Source organism: Populus euphratica, unplaced genomic scaffold (assembly GCF_000495115.2).
Source record: "Populus euphratica unplaced genomic scaffold, PopEup_1.0 scaffold693.1, whole genome shotgun sequence".
Classification (NCBI taxonomy): domain Eukaryota; kingdom Viridiplantae; phylum Streptophyta; class Magnoliopsida; order Malpighiales; family Salicaceae; genus Populus; species Populus euphratica.
Window position 1 is genome coordinate 67,194 of NW_011500566.1, and position 27,794 is coordinate 94,987.

The 27,794-nt window shown below is 30.9% G+C and overlaps 1 protein-coding gene and 2 long non-coding RNA genes across 3 annotated transcripts; 2 read left to right on the plus strand and 1 right to left on the minus strand.

Annotated features, from left to right (window-relative positions):
* The first annotated feature begins 1,776 nt into the window (after positions 1-1,776).
* Positions 1,777-3,309, plus strand: LOC105115412 (putative GDP-L-fucose synthase 2). Its single transcript, XM_011012290.1, has 2 exons — positions 1,777-1,901; positions 2,027-3,309. The coding sequence occupies exons 1-2, from the start codon at positions 1,883-1,885 to the stop codon at positions 2,977-2,979; spliced, it is 972 nt and encodes a 323-aa protein (XP_011010592.1). The 5' UTR covers positions 1,777-1,882; the 3' UTR covers positions 2,980-3,309.
* Positions 3,310-4,810: 1,501 nt separating this feature from the next.
* Positions 4,811-7,963, plus strand: LOC105115414 (uncharacterized). Its single transcript, XR_840338.1, has 2 exons — positions 4,811-7,076; positions 7,390-7,963. It is a non-coding gene; the product is annotated as an uncharacterized LOC105115414 (long non-coding RNA).
* Positions 7,964-9,095: 1,132 nt separating this feature from the next.
* On the minus strand, positions 9,096-10,682 carry LOC105115413 (uncharacterized). The gene is made up of 2 exons (XR_840337.1): positions 9,757-10,682; positions 9,096-9,577 (listed from the first exon to the last, which is right to left on the minus strand). It is a non-coding gene; the product is annotated as an uncharacterized LOC105115413 (long non-coding RNA).
* Positions 10,683-27,794: the final 17,112 nt, after the last annotated feature.

A 27,794-nucleotide genomic window follows, 5' to 3' on the forward strand; every position in this document is an offset into this window, starting at 1 on the left:
TAGATCAAGATCATTCTCTTGCTTTCTCTCTTTGTATTGGTTATGTTTTGTTTTTAGTAATATCAAGTTTATGTCTTTCCTTTACTTAGTTAACTTTTATTTTATTTTTTGTTTTTGGTTTCTTTATTATTATTATTATTATTATTACTAATTCTACTACTACTACTACTATTATTATTATTATTACTAATATTATTATAAGTATTATTATTACTATTACTATTGTTGTTGTTGTTGTATTATTATTATCTATAATTTATACAATTAACCTCCATGTAATTCGACTCTAGTCTTATCAGGTTATTTATTACTTCGACACTCTTGCACTTAGAAGAAGACATTAATTTTTTAGTCGTATCACCAGACCCAAGTGCCTTAGATATAGCTGCTATGCAAGACCCATGTGCTTGGATCTAGCATGACCCAAGCACCCAAGCCTTGTAATCATATCAGACTCAAGGGTTTTTTTATAAAATATATATAAAAATTTAGTTATAATTGTTCTAAAAACATATTTATTTTGTATTTTTATTTGTCTTTTCAACCAAATATATTTTTATCTTTTCTATATTTCTTTTTTCTGTTTTAGGACATTAACCACACGCATCCCTAAAATTCACTTAATTTTTTTATTAATCTCTAATTTTAGTGAAGAAATAATCTATAAAATTGCACAAATTAAGATAGTCAAAAGAATAATAAGTCTTTTACATATACAATATTTTCTTTTCCTACAACATAATGTATCAACTCAAAAGTTCAAAAGTTTTCTCTAATTATATTTTAAATTTTTGTATATACTAATAGATAATATAGAATATACTCTCCTTTCAACAAACTTTGACAATTAAATCATACAACAATATCTCAAATTTAAATGTATCATCTCTTATTATATTTTAAATTTTTGTATCTACTAATAGTTATAATATAGAATAAATTCTCCTTTCAACAAACTTTAACAATTAAATCATACAACAATATCTCAAATTTAAATGTATCAACTCAAAAGTTCAAATGTTTTCTATTATGATCATATATTTTAAATTTTTGTATATACTAATAGTTATAATATAGAATAATTTATTCGTGCAACAAACTTTGACAATTAAATCATACAACAACATCTCAAATTTTAAAAAAGCACGAACTATTTAAAAAATTATCCAATACTTAGATGAAAATATAAAATTAATATAGTCGAGACACGGTTTTGGTATAGTTGTTAGGCCTAGTGCTTGGGTTTGGATGTGACAACCATACTGGATTTGACAAACAACAAACAAAGAGAAATATCATATATTTTAATTGTCAAGAAAAAAAGAAAAAAAAAACTTAAATAATCTATTATTTATAGTAATTCAATCATTATCTATCTAAATATATCATACCATATAAAAAAAAATATGATTATATATTAGTTAAACGCACGTATGGTTAGAATTAACCAGAAAGATTGCACATGTTTTTTTAATGGTGCTGGGGTCATTCATTTGCTTGGAAAGGAAAAAAAAAAAAAAAGCTAAAAAACCATCCCATAAAAAAAATTATTATTATAATTTACAATATAAAATCTTTTAATTTTCAGTGATTTTTTATTTTTTTATAATAATTGTTTAATACAATGTTATTTTTGTCAGCATTCATTAATAAAATCACGATTCTCGTATTGGTTGTTATATAAAAATTTACTATTTCCCAGTGCTTTTCTATCTTATCCTGTATTCTCAAAAAAATTACTTGGTAAAATACCCCTATTTAAACTTGTTAATAAGCCTAACCGCATCAAGCGGTTGAACCTGTAAGACTTTCTTCATAACTGCTTTCCTGTCTTCTAATAAAGCTCCATCTCCTCCGCGCCAATCGCCAGATCCTCCTCCGAATGGGCGACCACACCCATGGTAAACTCTCTCAATTTTCCCACATTTTCTCATCAACCAGACACCCTTCTTTCACATTGCATTTCTTAAATTCTATTCTCTCTTATTTTTCTTTTCTTATTCTAATCTCAAACATTTCTCTACAGACTCCTCCGATTTCCTCACCGACAAATCAGCTAAAATCTTTGTGGCTGGACACCGCGGTCTAGTCGGCTCGGCAATCGTCCGAAAACTTCAATCCCTTGGCTTCACCAATCTTCTCCTTCGGTCCCACTCCGAGCTCGATCTCACTCGCCAATCTGATGTGGACTCCTTCTTTGCCGCCGAGAAGCCCCGATTTGTTATCCTAGCCGCTGCTAAAGTCGGCGGGATCCACGCTAACAATACGTTCCCTGCCGATTTCATTGCTATAAATCTCCAGATTCAAACTAATGTGATTGACTCCTCATTTCGCCACGGAGTTAAGAAATTTTTGTTTTTGGGATCTTCATGTATTTATCCTAAGTTAGCACCGCAGCCCATTCCTGAACATGCACTGCTTACTGGGCCTTTAGAGCCTACGAATGAGTGGTACGCAATTGCGAAGATAGCTGGGATAAAGATGTGCCAGGCTTACAGGATTCAGTATAGTTGGGATGCTATTTCTGTAATGCCGACCAACTTATATGGTCGGAATGATAATTTTCATCCGGAGAATTCTCATGTTTTGCCGGCATTGATGAGGAGGTTTCACGAGGCGAAGGTGAATAATGCGAAACAAGTGGTGGTCTGGGGAACTGGGAGTCCGTTGAGGGAGTTTTTGCATGTTGATGATTTGGCAGATGCGGTGGTGTTTTTGATGGACAAGTATAGTGGGTTGGAGCATTTAAATGTGGGCAGTGGGAAGGAGGTTACTATAAAGGATTTGGCAGAGTTGGTGAAGGAGGTTGTAGGGTTTGAAGGGGATCTTGTTTGGGATACATCAAAGCCAGATGGGACTCCGAGGAAGTTAATGGATAATTCTAAGTTGCTGGAGTTGGGTTGGACGCCGAAGATTTCACTTAAGGATGGGCTTGTTGATACTTATAAGTGGTATGTGGAGAATGTGGTGGGACAATGATGCAGGTGATTATTACAACGTTTAATGTGTTTTCTATTGAAGATTATTGGCTGTCAGTCTAATGATTGCTACTGTATATGTTATGCTTACATTGAAATAATTTCAACACTCATTGTGTATCGATTACCTTGCATATGCATTTGCCTCTAGTTCACTAGTTATTTTTGTCTAGGAACTCCGAATGCTGTTGTTGTTTCAGTGTACTATTATTTTGTGTTGAGTAGCTCATTCTGAGGATTATTACATGAATGTGGTTGGTGCTTGTGGCTTCTTATATGCTGGATTAGGAATGAATAACATTGATAATCAAAATTCATATGCGTGTCTTTATATCTTGTCCCACCTCTTGCACGAGCATTGCTTGATTTACACTTTCTAATGTGGATCTGCCTTTTATCTATGTCAATTTACTAATTTTATTTTTCCAAGAAACATGTTTTGAATTCAACATCGAGTTTCCTATTGTCTGCAGCTAATTTTATTTTTCCAAGAAATTCAACATCGAGTTTCCTATTGTCTGCAATGGAGGCAATTATATATAGTGTGGCAAGTACTGTGTTGCTTCGTTTGTAACATGATATATGCTTTCTTGTTTCTAATGCCTGTCCCAATTGGTAATGGTTTCCTACCAGTAATTAATCTAGCTTGTTTAGAAATCCTCTTCTGCCTGAGATATTTTATCTTCCATTCTTTCTCTAATTTTTTTTTTTGTTTTCCCCTGCTTTTTATATATTTTATCCCCCCCTGACTTCTTGTACACAAGCTTGAGCAAGGCATGGCAATCTCAATTGATATAGAAGTTAGTGCTATCCTGTTCTAGTTTAACCTTGATTCCCAATGGTCGCACCATTTTCTTCATTCCATATACTTGTTATGAGTTGTAGTTGTTCTGCCCTGCAATTGTAATCACCCAACACTGAGCATCTGAGTCCTGATATCATTGATGAGTTCATTGTCTTTCTTATATTTGAAGGTCAATTGCAATGTCAAATAAAACTCAGTCCAATGGGAAAGCTCAGCATACTGTAGATTTTAGACCTAATAGGACAGGGGATACCAAAATGATAATACCGAACATATTTGAGCCAGAAGGTAACAAAAAGAGACCGTACTGTATTCTCTCTCTGCTTCTTTTGTGTTGAACATTTCCTTTCACTTGTATTCTTTAGGACCAGAAAATGAAGATATGATTATGTGGAATAGAATGGATCTTTATCCTTAGGAATCAAGAACCTATTTGCTGGTGTTGATGTGATTACCTTCTCAATTCAATTGCTTGAACACTGGATAAAATAGTGTTGTTTTTGGAACTACCAATTCTGGTTTTGATTCACTTGAACCCAATCCATGATTTGCCTGCACCCAGGTATTCAATTTTCCAGTATATCTTTTTTTTTTTTTTTTTTTTTTTTTTTTTTTTTTTTTTTTTTTTTTTTTTTTTTTTTTTTTTTTTTTTTGGGGTGGGGGGTGGTGTTCGTGTGGGGGAAGGGGAGCTTGTTTACCTGCAGAACTTGCTTCTTCAACAAGACCGAATTCACATCCGGTGATTTGTCATCTCTGAGATAGTAGTTAATGAATAAACAACCACATGACATACATTTACTTGTGCTCCTAATACTTGATTGTGCCTCCTTTTCTGGCAATTTTTGAAGATATCGTTAAATAGAAAAGAAGAATAAGAAATGCTTTGTACCAGTTTGGGGTGCTTGATTGCTAGCTTAAATATTTTCCTTCTGGAAATTTGTTTCTCTTTAGGTATACCTGGTTTATGGGTACTATGCTCGAGGGTCATGAGTATATTCTTTGTGTTGCCAATAGTTATACAGGAATAATTTTGGCAACTAAAAACTATGATTTTCCTGAATAAAGCTTTGATGGATGGAAACAAAAGTGATAATTAAAACAAAGAATTTCTCTTTAAACTATGCAAATTTAATTTATTTTGCTGATTAGGAGAAGTTGGGTATAAGAGCTTATGTTCATATAAGGATGTGATCATGCATCAACTTCTATGCTGTAACCCTCTGGTATGTTGGAGAAAATCTTAGATAAAAGCAGATGTGCAGGTTTTCTTTTTCTATGAGTGTTAGATAATGTTTTTAATTGGAGTTCAGGATCAGCAAGTACTCAATCCTTGGCAGTCTAAATGCTGGTTGCTAGTGGAGTTTGTACATTGGCATGTAGATTTCACTTAGATATTCAAATGTTTTATTTTTATTAGTGAAGTGGTTAAAAGTTTTGTTTGATCTGTGATGTTCGGCAGTGCCAAAATTGATACCAAGTCTGAACTATATTTGATACCGAAGTGTGTATGACTGATTTTTGGAATGTTGAAAAATAGAGCTAATTAGTGAGAAGTAGTAACATATGGAACACTTGTTATTCACTCAAGGTCACTGAATTCTCAGGGTGCAAATGGATATAGGTCATCGTATTTGTTATTAGGGGCAGCTCTTCAGCTTGCTACTTATGGGTTCTCTCTCTTTGAGGGGTCTGTTTTTATTCAGGCTGTGTTTCTAATTGATGACCATGTGTTCAGGTTTAACCCAAAATCCTTGGATCGATCTAGTGATAGACCATGTAAAACTCCATTGCAGGGATTTGGTCTATAAAAGCTTAATCCTCGGTGAGTATGCTAAATGGAAAACTGCATGTGTAGATACATCCGTTCCTCTCCCAGGATGCAGAATCCCAATTTAACATTTCAAAAGAAAGTGGAAGTGGAGACTGAAAGTACATCTCTGACATTTCTTCTTGTCCTTTTCCATTGTGGAGGAATTCTCTTCTAACTAACAGACTTGCTATTGGGTTATTCTCTTCGATGGATAGTCTTGGAGATTTTTCCACCTCACTTTCAATTTATCCATTGTTTTCCTTTTGAGACCTTTAGTTGTAAAATATGTGTGCATCTTGGGAGTTGGTTTGACTGTGGTTCTGTGAATTAACTATCATTTCTGTTATGTTGACTCCGACGAAGAATTGGGGCTTGTTTGAGGCAATTTTGAATTCATGACTTTGATTCTGGTTCCATTAAAACTAGGTTGATTGTGAATTAAAGGTTGCTTTGTCTGTGTTTCCTGTGGTCCATTAGCACTGAATTATGGTCTGAAGGTCTGGTGCTCTTATACTGCTCTTGCATGAGTACTTCTCTGCTTAGATCAATTTATCATAGAGATTAAGGCAACAAAAGGAAAGATTGTTTCTTAACTACTAGTTACCATGCTGTTAATTGATCGGTAAAGGCTTATCAATTTGCAACGTCTGAGTGTTGTCGCTTCAAGACAGCTGGTCCTTAGAATTTTTGCGAACTCTATGATAACTTGCCTACAACTTAGGTGATTTACTTCTGCTATGATAACCTAGCATATGTATGCTCTTGTTCACTTGATATATGCTTGGAACATTTGATTTTTAGATAGATGATTGAGAAAGGTATGATGCTAGAAAAATAATTGCAGTTTACATATGACATGTATTCCATGAAGAAATAATGAAGATCCAGGACAACTGACAGCTAAAAGTTTTAATCCAAGGTGAGGAGTTGATTTTTGTGTTTTTGGAATTTATGGATTGCTACCATATCATACCTTTAGATACATTGAAGATTGACAGTTTGAATAACAGTCAAGATTTTGTGGAATTTCAACGTGATTGGATAACAGGGAAGGATATGTATAATGAACCAAAAACACACTTCTTAGAGGACATGACAAGGAATTAAGGTTTTTTTTTTTGTTGCCTTGAATGGAGCCCAATTGAGCTGTAGGAGTATTGCGGGAGGGGTAGTGGTGTGTTAATGCGCTTCCATGTTATGTGGTCAGTGGTCACTTGTTTATTTTTCATAATTTTTTGTTTTTTGGGTAATAATGGAGAGCACTGGCTCGAACCTAGGATATGGCCCTCCCAAACCTCATGCCTTCACCACCTAACCTAGCACTAGTTGGTCCTTTAATTCATGATCATGACTTTCCACTTTGGGGCAATAATTCACTAAGATAGATATGGAAGCTAATATTGGCAAGGGTCTCTGACGTCAAATACACAGGTGCCCAACTGAAATGTGAAGGAAAGAGTCTCAATGTTCTTCCTGGTTACAGGTATCCAGTCGTGAGAATGAAGGAACCTGACTTGAGTTGTAGCAGTTTTGAATTTTGATGAACAAAAACATGGGTTTATCGTTATTCATTTACATAAAATAAATTAAATTTAATCAAAAGTTATGATTTCTTGAATAGAAGCAAAAACCAAAACGAGGGGAGCGGAGGGAAGGGGTGATTGGGGGTACATAGAGGAGGTTCAATCAGGCAACTAATTTTGTCAAATCAATCGCATGTCTTGGAGTAGGTTTGATAACACTGTTTATCTGAGAATAAGTTTCGATAACGTTGTTGCTTTACTTAAATGAAACAGTGTCTGTCATTTTCCAGAAACTTCACCAGAACAAGCTTTATCCCTGCTCCTTTCAAGCAGCTTCTCTCTGGCCTCTTAAAGACCCTACGGATGTCAGCTAGCTAGCTGCCAATTCTATGCACTTGATCTGGTCCTCGTGAACGAGGGAGGGTACGAGAAAAACATAGGCACCAAGTGCTACACTATCCATGGGCTGGGATGGGACCTAGTCTTAATTGCGCTTGTATGCTGATACATGGTGCGTGTAAAAAAGAGATTCGTAGTGAGGAGCAGTCCAGGTTGGCCAAACAAAAGAACCAGAAAGCCATTTAAGGTAGGTAAGGAAAAGTTTTGCCTTGTGAAAGTGAACACGTTAGAGCCTTGTTTAGACTTGCAAACAAACCAGAGAATCTTAACATAACTTGCTGCTGCTCGCTATCAATTTTAGGAAAGTATAATTGAAGTGGACGATCCACCTACTGCTGGGTAGTGGCCCTAGTCTTGAACAGGAAACTCCCTGTTCTTCCCCATGAGGTGCAAGACATTCTGACAAGTACAATTCAGTTATTACTATTATTATTATTACTGTTGTTCATGACACTTAACCCTGGATTTGGTAGGCATCGGTTATGATCATATTCAATTACTATTGCTTCAAATCTCATAAAGTTACCATAAAAGTTGTCGTCTTACGTTGGGCAACAAACGTTCACGGGTTCATCAGAAACAGTAATAGACTAACAATACATGGGGCAGCTGGAAGTTGAGAACTTGGGTTTGGCACATTGCTAGTGTTATTTCCCAGCTGGAGGCCAGTCCTGTTTATTTATTCATTACTAATCTAATACGAAGGCACATTCCAAGCCCTTCAACCTCCCCTCCTATTCCCTCCCTGCTCCCTAGCCCTCTCCGGGGATTATTGGGGTTAGTTAAGACATGCCAAAGCCTGTTTCACTTTTCCAGGAGCCCACCATCATTCCAGGTCCCAATTCCACCTTGTTCAAGGCATTAATCTTGTAAAATATAATTGACCTAGCTAGGAAAACTCATTTCACATGCGACCCTATTACCAGATGTGTAGCTGTGAGGGCCTTTCCTCGTTCCGTCCCTTATCGGACCTCATACCTCCTCGTCTTTGCCTTTGTTTTTCTTGCCCTGTCTTTTTTTATTCATACATTCACACATCCAAGCAACACAATGAAACTCTACGATAGATCATGTCCATCTCCAGGGGCCATGGAGTTTCAGTGTTCTCTGGACCATAGAAATGATGTATTGTCCACCTCACAATCCAATCCCAAAAACACCACCACCATTAGAACTAAACTCAACTACACAGAGAGGGTATCATGCAAGGGGAAATATCATTAATAAATTTTACTGTATCACTGATGTTTTTCCTCAACTGTACACATGGATGAAGGTGACATAACAATTCCTTGAGGATTTGAACATATACTACAACTATCAAGCCCCTACATTTCCCGAGAAAAATTAATTAACAAAAAGGACAGAAGCAAAGACTGACAACGAAACAGTGCTGAAACATTGAAGTCTGTAGCTTTAGGGGACCCTGAGATTTTAAAGCTCTACTCACCGAATTGCTTGAGGTTTGGTGCCCTCCATTTGCTGCAATTAAATTCTCTCCCCTTTCTCCATGGAGGTTTGTTCTATGCTTGGACGAGCAGTCAATTAGGCACAAAACTTGGAACACCAGACAGCTAGTATTGCTTGGAAGAAATAATAATCAAAAGATACCATGACAATTAACCTGTTGTTACACTTCCACAAGAACATTTGGATGCCAATTACATATCAACAATATTATCAGCCAAAGAAGAAATACAAAGAAAAGCTAGTAACAAAAGTGAAAGCAAGAGATTAGGAAGTAGTCCTTTATCATAACAATAGAGAGATTGAGCCTTCTAGCCAATATCACCACCAAACCCCGACACCATTTACCAAAAGCCAAGGAAGCAGAAGACGAAAAAGAAGAAGAAGAAGAGAGTTTTTTGCAATGATTGGACAGAAGAAATGATTTTTCTTGCGTATCCAGACCAGCTGCTACTCAAGCCTAAAACTCCCATTTGCCTAGCAAATATTCTCATGACAACGGCCACACGTGCCTCAGTGCCCCAAGTAAATACAGCACCAACATCCCTAACCATGTTCCACCCGCAGCAGAAGCTCCAGCACCAGCAGCAAAACCCTATCATTACATAAAGCGCAAAACCAATGAGCAAAAGTTTGCTATTTGAAACTTTACCACTACAAAAGAAGAAGGGTAAAAGAAAAAGAAAACAAAGAAAGTAAATTAAAGCAAGAACAACAATTTGTTAGTGGGTGCAAATGGCCAAAAAGAAGATGAAATCAGAGAAGAGTGACAACATGGACATGGGATTGGTTGTCTGTACGTTTTCTCTTCTAATTTCTTCTGTCCTCTGAGAAAAGCCCTTGACGGGTTCTCTTGTCCTATCTTAAAAAGATATAAAGATGGAACGCGATGGTGCAAAGAAGCTGAGAACATGAGGGCTTTGCCTCGCGAGTACATCTACTTACTGGCTACAATAGTTTGCGAGAGTCTTGTCTAAAACATAATGTGGCCAAGAAGTAAAGAGAGTTGTGTTTGTGTTTTTTTTGTACGGTTTTCAACATGGGATTCTTGGTTGTAGTAGCATGCACTTCTCTGCCTCAACACCCTCCATTCACTTCACTTCACTTCACTTGCTTGTATCAGAAGCCCAGATTAGCTAGATTTGCGCAAGCAATCTCTGTCCTCTTTCTTCCTTTTTCCATGCCTCCTCTACATCCTTTTCAAAATTCCACTATTACCCTTCTCCATGTCGGGATCCATGACTTAAGCAAAGTAATTATTTTTTAATGCATCCCCCCTAGTTTATTAAAGTTGAGTACAAATTATTTAAGACTAAGAGACCTGACTCTCCTGACCAAACAGGCATCAGGGTCGAGGTTAAACTTCTCGAGACAGTCACCGAAAACCTCCACAACGGTGCTTCTAGCTAGGCCTAACATTCGCTTGTGGATTCTAGGGAGTTACCTTTACCAGCTTCTCTTCTTCTATAGGGTCTAGAGAAATTACGGGGCCAAATGTAATCAGTACTGTACATGAATGGGGCTTTCAGCTTTGACCCTTTGGTCAAATATTGCTACTACTTTTTGGGGGTCCACTTTTCATGGCTGATAGGCAGCTCCTTCCCCTATAGTTATTTTGCGAGAAGCAGCAGGGCTGCTTTGGTCATTTGGTCGAAGAAGGGTAAAAGTACCCCGGATTTTACGTCTTCATGTTAACAGAAAGTGTCATGTGATGTGAATTACCTTTATGGAGGTCTTCTGCAGCCTTACTTGTAAGGGTTGCCAAAAATATGCCTGAACCCTCTTCGGGGCAACGGTGAGGATAATAATAATAATAATAATAATAAAGAAACCCCGACCAAGCCCGTTTTGGTGTTTTGCAAGAAATGGCAACAGAGCGACCTGTGTAAACTTTAGTGCACTTCCGATCATTCGATTACAAGTTCAGAGTGACAAGATTGCCCTTCAAGTATGTCCAAGTTCAATGATATTGGGAATCACAATACAGAACAGTGCAGGAAGCTGGGGTGTCGGGGATCAAGCAGAACGGTGGATTTGGATGCATGTATGGTGATGGGATTAGGGTGCATCAGTAGTACAATGCACCTTCATATGGTACATTGAGTGTTTTGGTGTTTAAATCCAGGCTCTAATCCATCATAAACAGCAGGAGACAGAATGTGTGAGGTAAAGCCAGACATCAGAGAAAGAGGAATGGATTTTTCAAGCGAAAATTAATCAGAGAGAGAGAGAGAGAGAGGTGCCTCAAGCGAAAGAAGGGCAGTTCTTAAACCAAGACAAGGATTGATCAGGAATCTATCCTCATTAAGGAAAAATACAGCCAAATAAAAACAACAGAAATATAAATATAACCCATTTTTTAGCATTTAGAAAAAATTGTGATGGCACAAAAGCAAAAGCAGATCATAAGAAGGAAACAAAGCACAGCAAGAATATAAATTTTGAAGGGTTTTCGAAATTGATAATATTTGAAGCATCTCCATGCAATCACCGAAGGAAAAAGTCTTGAAAGGGAAGACAGGATTTGAAATATTTCAGTTCTGATTTACTGATGAAGGATAATATATAAGAAGCTAAGATATCTGTCGTTTTCAACCAAGGTATTCAAATTTCATACCAGTACTCTATTTTTCTTGGCATGACTACTGTAACCATGCACCTTGACGGAAGCAGAAACAGCTTATATTTACCAAATTTCTTCATTAAGCTTGCAAATGACAACCTAAAACATCCTTGCTCTTTTGAGAGAATGGGAAAGATCAGAGAGCTTAGTAGCTGTTTTTACTGTTGAATGCAAGCAAATTCCGCTTCAGGAGCCCAACTTCTTGATCTTTTATTGACGAAACACGCAAGAGAAATGAGAGGGGCACAAGTGTATCGAGTAAGTGTGAGTGTGTGTGTATTTATATCTTCTTCATGACATTAATTTTAGTTGGAAAAAGTATGCAAAAGATTCAGGATATCACGTAGAGGAAGAATTTATTGCAATAATTAACCAAAACTCTAAATCGTTTGAAGAATCCACTGTACCAAAACACTCAGTTTTACTGTATTGTTTTAGTGAATTTACCCTTGAATCCCTCGGTGGAAAAGTTGGAAGGCTGGGTGGTAGGGGTATTTGTGTTTTGTTACTGACTCATTGATCATTAAAAATATGGATATTATTATTTTTACAGGTTATTTTTTACAATAAAAATATGTTTACGCTCCTAAGATCAACAGAATCTAAACCCGCTGACCAAGAGTCTATTTATATCTTCTTCAAGACATTAACTTTAGTTGGAAAAGATATGCAAAAGATTCAGGATATCACGTGGAGGTAGAATTTATAGCAATAATTAACCAAAACTCTATAACTAATTATGTTGACTTCACCGTAACACTAAACTCAGTTTACTGTAGGTTGTTCCAGTAAATTTACCTTTGTGTTCCTCACTGAAAAAAGTTGGAAGGCTAGGAGATGAGGGTATTTGTGTCTTTTTATATTGACTCATTTATTATTAAAAGATTGAATGTGGATACTATTACATTTGAAAGTTATTTTATAGTAAAAATATGTTTTTACCTATAAAATAAATAGAATTTAAACCTATTAAATTAGAATATTTTTGACTTCACACAGAGTTAAAAATCAGAAACACGTCGTTACCCGTATATAAGTCAAAACAACTTTATTGTAGAGGTGTTTTTATAGTTTCATAATGGCTTATTAGTTATTTCTAGAGTTATAAGGGTTTTTTTATAGTAATTTAACATTATTTTTTAATAGTAAATTCTAAAAAAGTTATTGTACGTGTTGTCCAATGTGTTGATGACATCCGTGCTTTTTCAACAGCGCATGTGACACCACTATTTATCAAAAAATAACCTTCCACCGTGTTAGTAGAAGCATCGTCACATAATCTTTCTCTTGGTATAGAGTGTGTCGGTGATAGTCGGTGATAGTCCGGCGATTTATCACTCGTGGTCATTTCTTTTATCTTCTACCTACTTCTCTCTCTTTTCCAATTGAAGTGCATTTTTGTTCTTTTTTTTTTAAATTTTAGTCTTTATATTTGTAATTATTTTTTTCATTCTTGACTCCTTTAGAAAAGTTTTTTATGTTTTCAATTTAGTCTTTAACTTACAATTGGTCATATATTGGTTTTACCATTAAAGTTCTGATTTTTTTTATTTGTCATTATCACCCTTGGATCTTTTATTAAAGTTTTATTAATGTTCAATTTTATCTTTAAATCAAAGTTTATGATGTTTTTTTTCCAATTTAACCTTTATTTTTTTGATTTTTTTTTCTTTTATTAATTCTTTTTTTGTTTAACCCTACAATTTAATTTTTAAATGCCCTCAAATTTAGTTTTCATTATGGTTTCCACCCTTTTTTTAATTAAATTTTTTTATATATTGATTTTTTTCTCGAATACATCCTTCGGTATTTAATATATTTGGGATTGAGTTTCATGGTTTTTCTATTTATAACGTTTTCAATTTAATAACATGGATCACAAGTTTTAAATGTTAATACAATTAGAAATTCTTTTTTTTTCTCATTATATTTTGTGATTTTATAATTCTATATTGTTTAAAAAACATTGTTTTTTATTATCTTCATTTTTTTTCCTATTAATTTATCTCCATCTGATTATTTAAAGCACGAGTTTTGCAAGTTGTTTTTATATAAATATTTTTAAAAAAAAAAATTATAATGTTTTATGTTTTCTTTTGTTTATTGATTTTTTTTAAAAAAAACTATAATGTTTTATGTTTTCTTTTGTTTATTTTTTTTTATTTTATACAAGTAGGTTTTGTTTTGTAAAAAAGTAGTTGTTTTGAAATAATATTTCTTAGATATTCAACCATGCATATTTGTTGTCCTTTTATTTTATTCACTGTGTTTCATATGTGTTTTTATTTTTATTATTTTTTATTGATTATAATGAATAAATTTAGTGAACATAAATAGATAAATATCTCATTTTGAAAAATCAAATATCTTAATATATATATCCATTGTAGGAATTCAAATCTAAAAGGATAAACAATGACATAATAAAGTAAGAATTTGAATATTCATTGTAAGAATTTGAAAAAACACTCCTTTGTTTCGTTTTTTTTCAGTACAAGTAAAAATTATATTTCATCAAATTAATGTCTAATTCATCTCTAAAATATTATCAAATATCTAGAAATCCCAATAATTTGCAAAGATATATATATATATATATATATATATATATATCAAGGGTAAAAAATAAAATATCTTAAACATACTTATAGCACATTGAACAATGTCGTCAACAGTGTTTTGCGGGTTACTGAAAAGCAAACGATTTCTTCTAGTTTTATTATATAATATATAATATAATGTATATAGTAAAGTCATTCATTTTCATGAAAATAAATTATTTATTTAAATGACATGTCTACAAGCGGTCTTAGGAAAGCAAAAGGTCTGCAGTTCAATTTCTTAAAATTTCTAGAGAAGCTTTTTGACGTCAGCATTCTTTTAATCGGTAAAGGGAGAGAGTAGTGCAGGTGATGATTGTAAAATGCACAATCATAAATGCGGAAAGGCTTATGAGAAAAGCAGGTGGCGCCGCTCTCTCTTTTTTCGACCCCATGTTTTATGAGACAAGATTATTCGATAAAAGACTAAAAAGCATGGAGTGTTTATCTGTTTACACATACAAAATATTGTGAATTGTATGTGTATTTTTTATAATTTAGTTTAGTAATTAAAGTTTTATTTTAGACTATTTAATTATTAAAAACTAATTTAGTGGAATCGAAAAAACAAAGACTTAGAGTAAAAAGTCGTTAAAAATAAATAGTATGTTGAAGATTATATGAGAAATATACTAAGATTCTCAAATTTTTAAAATAATATAAATTATACAATTTAAATCTCTTAAAATATTAACAAAATCAGTTTTAGAATAAAAATTTATTTGTATTATTTTTCAATCTTTAGATAGAAAGAGAAGAAAAAAAAAGAGTCATTAAATTATTATAAAGAGAAAAAATTCTCATTCAAACCATATCCAACTATCAAAATGAATTTTTTTAGGGTATTCACATGGTACATGAGAAGTGATTGATGATAACTGTGTTAGACTTACGATGTTGCTTTAAAAAATATATATAAGTCAAGAAAGATAAATCAAACTCGATTTGATTTCTTTTTTTTTTTTTACTTTTTGGGTATTTTGAGTTGACAAATTGGTTTGTAGGTATTCTAAGAGTGTTAGTAGAGTGTTTCTAGATTAAAATAACTTAAAAATTAGATTTTTTTGGATACCATGACATTGTTTTAATTTTCTAGGTACCACAGTGGTGGTTAAAATATAAACTTGAAAATAATACGTTGTTTGTCTTGACAAGTGATGTTTCAATTGTATTTTTTTCTTTTTACATGATAAATAGGTTAAATAGGAGCGAATAACCCTTTAAAATATAAAAAATAAAAATAATTATGAGAAGTTGAGCTTGAATGCCCACCCACATATGCAAGCCTATGGCTTAGAGCATCTAGGCTATTTTTTTGCTCTTTTGTCCATGTGTGTGAGATATAAATTTAAGATAAAAAAATTAGTTTGCCTGGTTGAATCCATGATTTGAATTATAGATTTAACAAGTTAAATCACAACTTTTGAGCTATTATTTTTTTTTATTGATATCCTTTTTTCATGTTATTTTGTAAAATAATTCTTAAATTTATGTTTTGATTGATATGACTCACTATGATTTTTTTTAATTTAACCTTTTTCTGATAGAGATTTTGTTAAATTTGTTTTTGTCATTTTGCGTGTATTTTCTTATTCTTTTGTATAGATGAACTTACTTTTTAAAATAAAATATATTTTTCAGATAATATTTATAATATATACAGCTTTGCATAATTATTATTTTTTATTTTATTCAATCAATTTAATGTGTATGTTCATTTCTATTATAGTTTGATTAAATAAAAAATTATTTAAATAAATAAAATTTAACAAATACAACAAAATAAATGTTTCATTTTATGAGATTAAGTATCTTAATCTATATTTGTCTCTTGATTTTTTCAGTCTTCATTATAGTTATTATTGATGATTTATTCACATATACAAAATATTGTGAATTGTGTGTGTATTTTTTTATAATTTCGTTTAGTCATTAAAGTTTTATTTTAGTCTATTTAATTATTAAAAACTAATTTAGTGGAATCGAGAAAACAAAGACTTAGAGTAAAAAGTTGTTAAAAATAAATAGTGTGTTGAAGATTATATGAGAAATATACTAAAATTCTCAAATTTTAAAAATAATATAAATTATACAATTTAAATCTCTTAAAATATCAACAAAATCAGTTTTAGAATAAAAATTTATTTGTATTATTTTTCAATCTTTAGATAGAAAAATAAGAAAAAAAAAAGGAATCATTAAATTATTATAAAGAGAAAAAATTCTCATTCAAACCATATCCAACTACTAAAATGAATTTTTTTAGGGTACTCACATGGTACATGAGATGAGAAGTGCTTGATGATAACTGTGTTAGACTTACAATGTTGCTTTAAAAAATATACATAAGTCAAGAAAGATAAATCAAACTTGATTTGATTTCTTGTTTTTTTTACTCTTTGGGTATTTTGAGATGACAAATTGGTTTGTGGGTATTTTAAGAGTGTTTCTAAGTTAAAATAACTTAAAAATTAGATTTTTTTGGACAATATGACATTGTTTTAATTTTCTAGGTACCACAATGATGGTTTAAATATAAACTTAAAAATAACACATTATTTGCCTTGACAAGTGATGTTTCAATTATGTTTTTTTTTTTACATGATAAATAGGTTAAAAAGGAGTGAATGGCCCTTTAAAATATAAAAACTAAAAATAATTATGAGGACTTGAGCTTGAATGCCCACCCGCGTATGCAAGCCTATGTCTTAGAGCATCTAGGCTATTTTTTTGCTCTTTTGTTTGTGTGTGAGATATAAATTTAAGATAAAAAAATTAGTTTGTCCAGTTGAATTATAGATTTAACAAGTTAAATCACAACTTTTGAACTATTATTTTTTTATTGATACCCTTTTTTCATGTTATTTTGTAAAATAATTCTTAAATTTATGTTTTGATTGATATGACTCACTATGATTTTTAGTTAAATCACAACTTTTGAACTATTATTTTTTTTATTGATACCCTTTTTTCATGTTATTTTGTAAAATAATTCTTAAATTTATGTTTTGATTGATATGACTCATTATAATTTTTTTTTATTTAACTTTTTTTTTATAGAGATTTTGTTAACTTGTTTTTGTCATTTTGCGTGTATTTTTTTATTCTTTTGTATAGATGAACTTATTTTTTAAAATAAAATATATTTTTTAGATAATATTTATAATATGTACAACTTTGCATAATTATTATTTTTTATTTTATTCAATCAATTTAATGTGTATGTTCATTTCTATTATAGTTTGATTAAATAAAAAATTATTTAAATGAATAAAATTTAACAAATACAACAAGATAAATATCTCATTTTATGAGATTAAATATCCTAATCTATTTTTTCAATCTTCATTATAGTTATTATTGATGATTTATTTATTTATTAAATATCCTAATCTATATTTGTTTCTTGATTTTTTCAATTTATTAAATATCCTAATTTTTTTTAGCTGCTGAAATATATTAAAAAATCTTGTGTATATAAAATTTTTAAAAACAAATTACTTTTTACATGTGACATGAGACTGCGGCATAACACTGAGTTAAATAGCTTCTTGATTCAAAGCCTTGATTGAATGAGAACTCTAGGATCTTTTTTCTGGCTCTGGCTACAAAGACTGCCACCATATTGGTATATGCCGTTCTCAATTAAAATTGCTACCTCAGAAATAATGATGGTGGAGGTCCAAGACTGTAGTTTAACTGAGCCAGGACTCAGCTTGATATCTGGGTTCAAAGTAGATTTTCTGTGATCGGCTTTTGTGCCCACTATTCATTTGCTTGTAGTTTAATTTTTCGTCATTCTTCCATCCTACTGAATATTTCTATTCAAATGGACTCAAATGCACTCATCTGAAAAACCAAACCCAACGTAAAATATATATATATATATAAACTAAATGTAAAAAAGGAAGAATTTTACACCCCGTGACAACTTTATATATATATATTATTAATAAGGTTGAAATTGAGTTTCTTATATGAGAACATATCCATCCAATTGAGTGATAATATTTTTTTATTAAAGAATGATTTAAAATATAGGAATAAATTGAGATTTATTAGGCTTGTAAGGACAGACTAGAAGATCTAAATTATAAAACATGTTAGCTAATTCTTTGTCAAGATAAAACTAACATGTCCCTCCAATTTGACAGCAATTGTTGTCGTCTAACAAAGTTGGTCCTATGTGGAAAGAAGGAAAAAAGAAGAGAAAGAGAGAATGAAATTTGGTGATATGTCGTGGTCAGCTATTCTTCTCAAAGTGTCTTGTGATCTTGTCTATGAGGAGCCAAAGAAGGCTTCCATATCCCTCCATTAGGTTGTGTTCTTATCTTTGTTTTGCTCTGGACCCTAACCCTAGAAATCCCTGGATCCATACTAGCAAAAAATAGCACGTATTACTAGGGTTATAACAAGATGAGGCTATATGTTTGTAAGATCAGATTCCACAAAAGCGTTCTCTCGAGGAGGAAAACTAGTAAAGAAATTCATAGCCATTTATTTAAATTTTATAGCCAAGATTTAGCCATCATGTTTAAGGAACTGAGATGAGCTTGAGGGTGTGCTGTGTTATGGGCTCAGATCGTTCATTAGATATTAATTTGGGTAAAAAGATAATGGAAATGTTATTTCACTGTGGCTGGGATCCTAAATAAACCATGGATGTAATTTCTAGCATGTTCAAGGCAATTTATTTTCATGTTTGAGGCTGTGTTGTGATATAATTCTTCAAACTACAGGGTAAACACGAGAGGAGTTAAAGGAGGGGAAAGGAAATGTGAAGTCTGAGCCGCTGTGGCCGGAAAAGAAAGATGGAGAAAAGAGAAAAAGGGTGATGTAAGAACTTTAGGAAAAAGGCCTGGTTGGGCCACAAACCTGCACAGTGCATCATACTACAATGGCAGAGGCAACCTTTATCTCTCTCTCTTGTCAGTGAGGAAAGCAAAAAAAAAACATACTAAAAAGAAGATTTTCTCATGATGAGACCACGCTGTGCGGGAAATGGGGTCTTTTCCAATATTTTTGACATGATTTATTTATTTTTTTAAAATATTATTTTAACAACAACAAGAAGAAGAAACTTCGAGGCCCATCTCCAACCATCTATAGAATGAAGAGATAAAAAGATAGAAGGATAGACAGATAAGAAAATAAAGTAAAAGAAAAAGATGAAAAGATAAGTAAAGAAGGTGATATAAATAAACAAGAGAACGAAAAAAATAATCCACGAGAGAAACGAAGAAAACCCACAAGGGAGAAACTCCATAAATATTAAAATTAAAAAGTACATTTAATAATATGTTTTTAATTCACTTCTCCATCAATCATCAGTATAGTAAACCATTATCCTATCAACAAAGTCACGTTCAGGATGATGACATTTGATTTTATAAAAAAATATATCATATTCTTTTAATATTTATTTATAAATATCATTTTATTATTTTTTTATGAATGTTTATTATTTTTTTTTATGTTTTAGTACACATTACTATATTACTATAAGTGATTTTGGATTGGGTCAATATAACCCTATAAAACCTTTTTTATGAATGTTTATTTTTTTTATGTTTTAGTACACATTACTCTATTACTATAAGTGATTTTGGATTGGGTCAATATAACCCTATAAAACCTTGTCAAATATCGATTTTAGATATAATAAAAATAAAATGGTCATCATCCTCTCAAGTCTTACATCTATATTTTAAAAATAAAGATTGAACCTTATAGTTGAATATATTATCCCTAATCATTATCTTTGATCTCAATATTTTTTTTTTTATAATAAAAAATATAAATATACTAGTTTAGACAAACTCTTCTTATAATATGTATGTTATTATTAAAAAAATATAAAATAGTAGGTATGTTATTATTAAAAAAATATAAAATAGTTTATTTTAGATGAAATGTCTTAAGGTGATTGATTTTATCTTTTCTTTGGTATAACTAGCTTTTATCCAAAAATCTTAAAACATCCGTTAATATTTTTAATTATTATAATAGGAACTTATATTTTTAATTCTACTCTAAATAAGTCATCGAGATGTCTATGATGATAGAATAGAAACTCTATTGGTAACTTGTTCAAGGTTTAACTTTGTTTGTTTGATTTTATAGTAATGTATATTTATGCTTAGACGGTGATGAATGTCTTTATTAGGTTTTTTTGCCTAACTTTCTTAATGTGTGCTGATTATTTGTTATTGTCTAATTTCATGTGTGTGTTTGTATGGCTACTGTGTGCTTGTATTTCATAGCTCTTTCTTCTTTATTCTTTTCATTTGTTTAGATTGAACAGAGATTTATATTCATACACTTTCTACATGACACCTTCTTATTCACACCTTCTCATTCACACATATTGCTAAAGGTTATCATAAAAAATTAGTGGTGGCCTAGTAGTGTCTTAATAGGCTTTGATTTGGACTAGCACTCATAAAACATTATATTTAATCAAAATATTGTGAGGTCATGATTATTAGATGATATAATTTCTAATCTATACTCTTTGCAACTCAAAGGCCTTGAATTAGCTTATTAAAGGTTGTTTACTCGAGTGACAAGGGATCTACAAAGACCAATAAGTTATCTAACTTACCCATATATAATAGTTAAATCTTTTCCTGGAACATCTCCCTACAATATTACTAGGTAAGCCTAATACATATATAATATGCATAAAATTTTATAAAATGAGTGACAAGACAATAAATGTCATAAAATACATTCAAGAAGAGTTTCAATAAGCTCTAAAGACTAGAGCAGGATTGTCTAAATAAAGGATTTCAACATAGGCTACTTGATCTGAAACATCTTTATTATTTTAGGAATGAAGCTAATAAGCTCCTATAATGATGAGCAAAGCATAAAAATATAAATCCTAAGAAGCCTAATCATTACATGCTTTCAAGATTTGTACGAGAACATGTCATTGTTATCGCTAAGTAAAATGGGAGTTAGTTTGCATAATAAATTAATGAACAATTTTATATTTTTTTTTCATTATTGAATCAGTCAAAATACTAAAAAAAATTTCCTTAAAATATACATGTTAATATGTGAAGTTGTTTTCATATTTTTTTGAGAAAGAAAGTTTCAAATTACCTTACCAAAATATATGAACAATATGTTAAATTGTTTTTCATATTTTTGAATGAATAAGATTCTTAAATTTTATTTTAAGTCATCATAAGGTCCAATAATTTATCATACACCATAAAATAACACATAGATTCATGAATACTTTTAATTAATATGAAAATGTTTTGATCTTAAATCTTTAAAAGACTAATCTCTAGACTTAGATTGTAATATGAATCAAATAAATCCATCTCTATGGAAAAGTAATTACAAAGTTTATCGGTCTTCAATTAAAGAAATTCCTTTTAAAAATAAGGAACTTCAAAGTGATTATTAGATTTTTTATTATTTTCAAAAGATTAACAATACAATTTTCACTTTGAAAGTTTTTTTTTTTTTTACAAATATAAAAAATAAAAAATTGATGTGAGGAAAAAGATCATGGTCAAAGATAAGGTCAAAAAGATTTGTTTAACTGACTTGTTTGAATAAACTGTTCAATCTAGAAAGTTAAAAGACCTTAATGTATTAAAACAACTACATCATAACTCACTACAATAATACCTTCTTTTTTTTTTTTGCTTCCCTGAATTGGTTGAAGAAAAATCTATAACAATTCTTTCACCTTGTCTTTGTAAGTATTTTTATTAAAAAAGAATCTAGAATGCATAGACAATTAATTGAGTCTTGTCCTGTACTAATTCAATAATAATTCTTCCATCATGTGATGATAGTTCTTCTTCTTCTTTTGAAGAAGAGGGCAATCAATCTTTGTATATCTTGTCTGGCTACACTTATAGCTTTTAAGTACTTCCTTGCTAGATTCTTTTTTATTTCCATCATTTTATAAGTTTGAGGACTTTTTGTTCCCTTGTTTTTTTTTTTATAGAAAATTTCAGAATTATCTTCTGATAAGTACAATGTCATCCTCCACTTCATCATCATCATCATCATGGTGTATATTTTTTAATGTCAAATTTTTCTTTGGCTTCTGTATGTTTTTTAATGTCAAATTTTTCTTTGGCTTCACTTCTAGTTTTTTATTTTCTATGATAATTTTATAAGTCATAAGTGATTCGATAAGTTCTTTCAATGGAAGTTAGGTAAGGTCCTTAGCTTTTTGGATTGCTATCACCTTTATTTTTCAAGTCTTTAGTAAAGACCTAAGAACTTTGCTCACGATATCGACATTAATATAAGTCCTACAACATGCATCTAAATTATTAATGATAGTTATCATTTTAGTGAACATACTAGTCATGGATACATTTTGAAGCATTTTAAATAACTCAAATGTTAACTCACATTCTTTTCTTGATTTCAAGTTAAACTTTAAAGTGGAGGGAATAATACATACATGTGGGTGTGATCTAATAGAACAATGAGCAGTTGGTATGATTTCCTTGCATGATATGTTTTATATTCATGCATTTGTTATGAAGTCCATTACCTTGAACTATGCAATGAAAAATGAAAGTGTAATGCATTTCTTTAGTTTTCATTTGAAATATTATCTAAGTAACAACCAGATTCAAATAACATGATAACTAATTGAGTATGATATGATATTTTTAAAAGAGGTAGCGAAATATGCTTCAAAACTTATGTATGTGATACTGTTGGCTTGTATCATAAAAGTTTAAGAGCATGCAACGTCATCTCCTGATTATTGCTGAGTAGTTAGCTCAAGCTCAAAAAAGGCTTGGTAAAGTTAGGACAACCAAATCAATACCTTGCAAGTTGGTAAAAGAAAAGGAAGAAAGAAATCCAAATAAGTAATATATTAATTGTATGGTTTAGAGATATAATATCTTTTATTTCAATTATTTTTTTTAAAAATCCATGTCAGGTTCAATTTGAATTGTTGTACTACTTTAAATGCCATATCCATTCAATGATCTAGATTTTTGTTTTCTGCTTGTTGAGAGTGATACTTCTTTTCTTTTTTTGTTTTGTTCTCTTATCTTTCATTTTGAAGCTTTTATAGCAAAATCCTTCCATAAGAGCTTATTAGTTTTTATTTTTCTAATAAAAGTAGTTAACTTAGACATTCTTATGACATAATCCTAAGCAATCAAACTGTCAAGCAATACAGATTAACATAGATGAACATTGTTTTCCACTAAGTGCAAAGAATAAACAAAACAAGAATAACAAAATGAGAAATTAAAGAGTATAATTTTATTGATTGCAAAAAAATCTTAAATAGAGACAAAATTTTAGTTTAAATTTGAAAATTACATAACAAATAAATCAAATATAATCAGATTTTATTCCTAAAGACTTGGTCTTCAAGCAAAGACCTTTATTAGCAAAATATTTTGATCTTTATCAGAAAAGTCTCTTGATCTTCTACAGGTCTATGACATTCTTTCAACACTTCTATTTGTTTTAAAAGTACCAAACACCAAAACTTGCTTCTTAGTTCTTTAAAACTTGCTTTTGAAAGAGATTTTGTTAGAATATCTATAATCTGGTTACTAGTTCTGCAATATAGTAGAGTAATTTCTCCTTCTTTCATAATTTCTCTTAAAAATTATAACTTTGATTTTAAAGTGTTTAGTTTTGCCATTGAAAATAAGATTATTTGCAATAAAAAATACAGCTTTATTGTCAACATAAATCTGTGTTGGCTTAAGTTGATTCATATGCAAATTTATAAGTATTTTTCTTATCCAAATTATTTGATTTACAATAACGGTAGCTGCTGCATATTTAGCTTCAATTGTGCTTTGAGCAACAATGTCTTATTTCCTTGAACACACAAAAAAAAAAAGTATGATCTAAAGCTAAAATAATAGCCCCAAGTGCTTTTCATATCATCTAAAATTCTTGCTCAGTCACTATTAGAATAACCATGAAGCTTAAAAATCTAAATATAAGAGAATTTTATACCATAGTTTATTATACTCTTGATACATCTTACTATCCTTTTTGCAACTTGAAGATGTAATTCACTTTCACAATGTATGAATCATGAGAGCAAACTTATAGCAAATACAATGTCAGATCTTGTTGTTGTAAGATACATCAAACACCTAATTAGACTTGTATATTGACCTTCATTTACTTTGTTTGTTCCATTATTCTTGTTGAATTTTTTCTTCAAACTCATAGGAGCACTTGTGCTTTTGCAATTCTTCATGTGAAACTTTTTCAGGATCTCTTTATCATACTTCTTTTGACATATGAAGATTCCATCATTCCTTTATTTCACCTTCATTCCAAGAAAGTAAGATATCAAACCGAGGTCTATTATCTCAAATACATTGAGCATTTTAGCCTTGACCTCTTCTATTAGTATCTTATCTTATCACTTTTTATTACAAGTCATCAATATAAACAGATATAATAATTAAGTTTACATCATTACCTTATACATATAATATAGCCTTACTCAAACTTTTAATTAAGGTGAGTTTATGTAGATACTCATCAATTATGTTATATCATTCTCTTGAAGCCTGTAAACCTTCTGCTCTTGTCCATTGACTTCAAAACTTTTTGGTTATTCTATGCAAATCTCCTCCTGCACATATCCATTTAAAAAGATAGATTTTACATATAACTAGTAAAATTTTCAATCATTTTGTGTAGACAACACAATTAGTAATATGATTATATTAAGCACTGCTACTAGTGTAAAAGTTTATGAGAAGTCCACTCTAAACACTTGAGCATAGTCCTTTACAACTAATCTGACTTTGTATTTATTTATAGAACCATCTATATTTTTTATTGGTTCTATAAACCCATTTGACTCCTATAATCTTTTTATGTAAAGGTTTGTCCATCAGCACCCATATATTATTTTTTTCAATCATTATAAATTCCTCTTCCATTGTTTAATCCATTCATTATTATTCATTGCCTCTTCAAATTCTTCTATAAACCATCATTATTATTCATTGCCTCTTCAAATTCTACAGGCTCACAAATAGCAATATTACTACTTTTTTAAATCTTAGAAAATGATTTTGTACCTCTGATTGGCTCATCATCAATATTATTGTTAATAATCTCCAAAGTTGATGATTTCTACATCTCCATTGATGATTCCCACTTCTTTTCTGGTTTCTCTCATTTCCATTATTTATCTTCCATAAAGTTAACATTCTATTTACTAGAATTTTCTTATTTTATGTTTGGAATATCTTGTGAGTTTTTAATGGGCTATTGCATCCAATGAACACTTCTGTTTCAGCCTTCTTATCCAGCTTGTCTCTTTTAACCTGTGGCACATAAGTGAAACAAAGGTAACCAAATATTTTCAAATATTACCGGTCTAGTTTATATCCAAACCAAGCTTCAAACAAAGTTCTTTTCTACAACGCACTTGTTGACATTTTGTTTAGTAAATATATTGATGTAATTACACCTTGAGCCTATAATTTCTTTAGCATCTCTTTATGCAGCATATATCTAGTCATTTCTATAATGCTCTTGTTTTTTTCGTTCATGTACACCATTCTGTTGTGGTGTGTAAGGTGCTGTAAGTTGGTGTTCAATCTCGGATTCATCGCAGAATTATCGAAATCTTCCACTAGCATATTTCTTTCCAATGTCAAACCTTAAAGTCTGAATCCTGCATCCACTTTAGTTTTCCACCCATGTTTTATACTTCTAGAATATATTAGTAACTTGAGTTTTGAATTTAAGAAAAAAATCCAGCAAAATCTAGAATAATCATCTATAAAGATTATGTAGTATCTATTACTATTTAGTGAAGTTGTTCTTTAGGGACCTCTAACATCTATATGTACTAGTTGAAGTTTATGTGTTGCTCTTCATATAGATTGAGGAAAAGGTTTTTTAGCCCACTTTCCATATTGACACATTGTACAGTTAGTAGATCTATTCTTTAGTTGTGGAAAACCTCTTATAAGATTGTGTTTCTACATATATAGTAGCCCAGTATAGTGATAATGCTCAAGCTTTCTATGTTATAATTTGTCATTGTATTTTTTATGGAAAAAACACTCTGCTCCTCCATAAGATCTAAAGTTAAACATTTTGCTTTTATTTTCACTTTGAAAACGTTGTTGCTTATGTCGTCTTTGATTAAACACCATTTTTCTTCAAATATCACCTTGAAATCTTTTTTTATAAGTTGTCTAACACTTAGCAAATTTTGATTTATATCAAGCATATATAATATATCTTAAATGTACTTCAAACCTAATAGACTATTTATAGCAACAATTTTTTTTCCTTTGACAACAATATAATCACCATTTCTAATTTTAACTTTGAAAATAGTTGTTTTATCAAATTTCTTTAACAATTCCTTATAATTTGTCATGTGCTTTATGAAATCACTATCAATTAACAAAGAATTGTTTGAGTTGCTGCTTGTTGTAAAATATGATGCAACAAACAATTGCTTCTCTTCATGTTGATGTTGTTATAATCTGCAGATTCTTTGAATTTGTTTAGTCTGACCAGATTTTTTGCATTTAATGTCTGGTCTCCACCACCATTTTCTTTGCTGGTGATTTTTTTTTTAACAATAAGAATATGGTGGACATGTCTCCAACTTGGTTCTATAATTTTTAGCCATTTTCTTCTTATTGAATCTCTTGTCTTTGCCTCCTTTTGGGTATTGAGTACTTGCTTGAAAAGCTCCTTGCATTGATTCCTCATTTCTCATCAATCTTCCCTACTTCTGTGCCTGCAAAGCATTTTTCAATTCTTTAAGAGATATATTGGTTAAGTTTTTTGACTCTTCTAATGAAAAAATCTTAGACTCATATTTTTTAGGCATGGTTACTAATATTTTTTGCACAACTTTGTCATCAGAAAATTCTTTTCCAAGCAATCTTACTTTGTTTATTATCCTTAGTAATTTGTCAACATAATCTTTGATTTTTGTTTTTTTTTTTGTCTTCTTCATCTTCTGCATTTCAAATCCTTTAATTAAGTTAAAAGTCTGTATATTTTTAACTCTTTCATTGCCCTTATATTGTTTTTTTAAGATAGCCCCAAATACCTTTTACGGATTTCAAATTCATGATTATCTTTTGCATTTCAAATTCTTTAATTAAGTTGACAATCTGTATATTTTTAACTCTTTTATTACTCTTATATTCTTTTTTAAAATAGCCCCAAATACCTTTTACGGATTTCAAATTTATGATTCTTGTGAATATTTTTTTTTAATACTGCACCATATAAGTAGCTTTTAGCTTTGGATTTCCTTGTCTTCTTTTCTTTGTAGATTTTTAGTTGAGCTATTGTTGAATTTGCTAGTAAATCATAAAATAACATAGTTTTCTTCTACGACTTCCTAAAGATCTAATGCTTTAAGATGAACTGTTATTTTGATAGGTCAAGTTTTATAGTTATCACCATTGAAGAATGGTGATAAATCATGCGAGATGATGCTGTTAGTTTTAGTTTCAATTTCTAGTGTTCTTTATTGATTTTATATTTGTGGTTTAATTTGGTATGTATTTTGGTTCTCTTATCTTATAAGTTTGTGAAGATAATAACACTATGATACA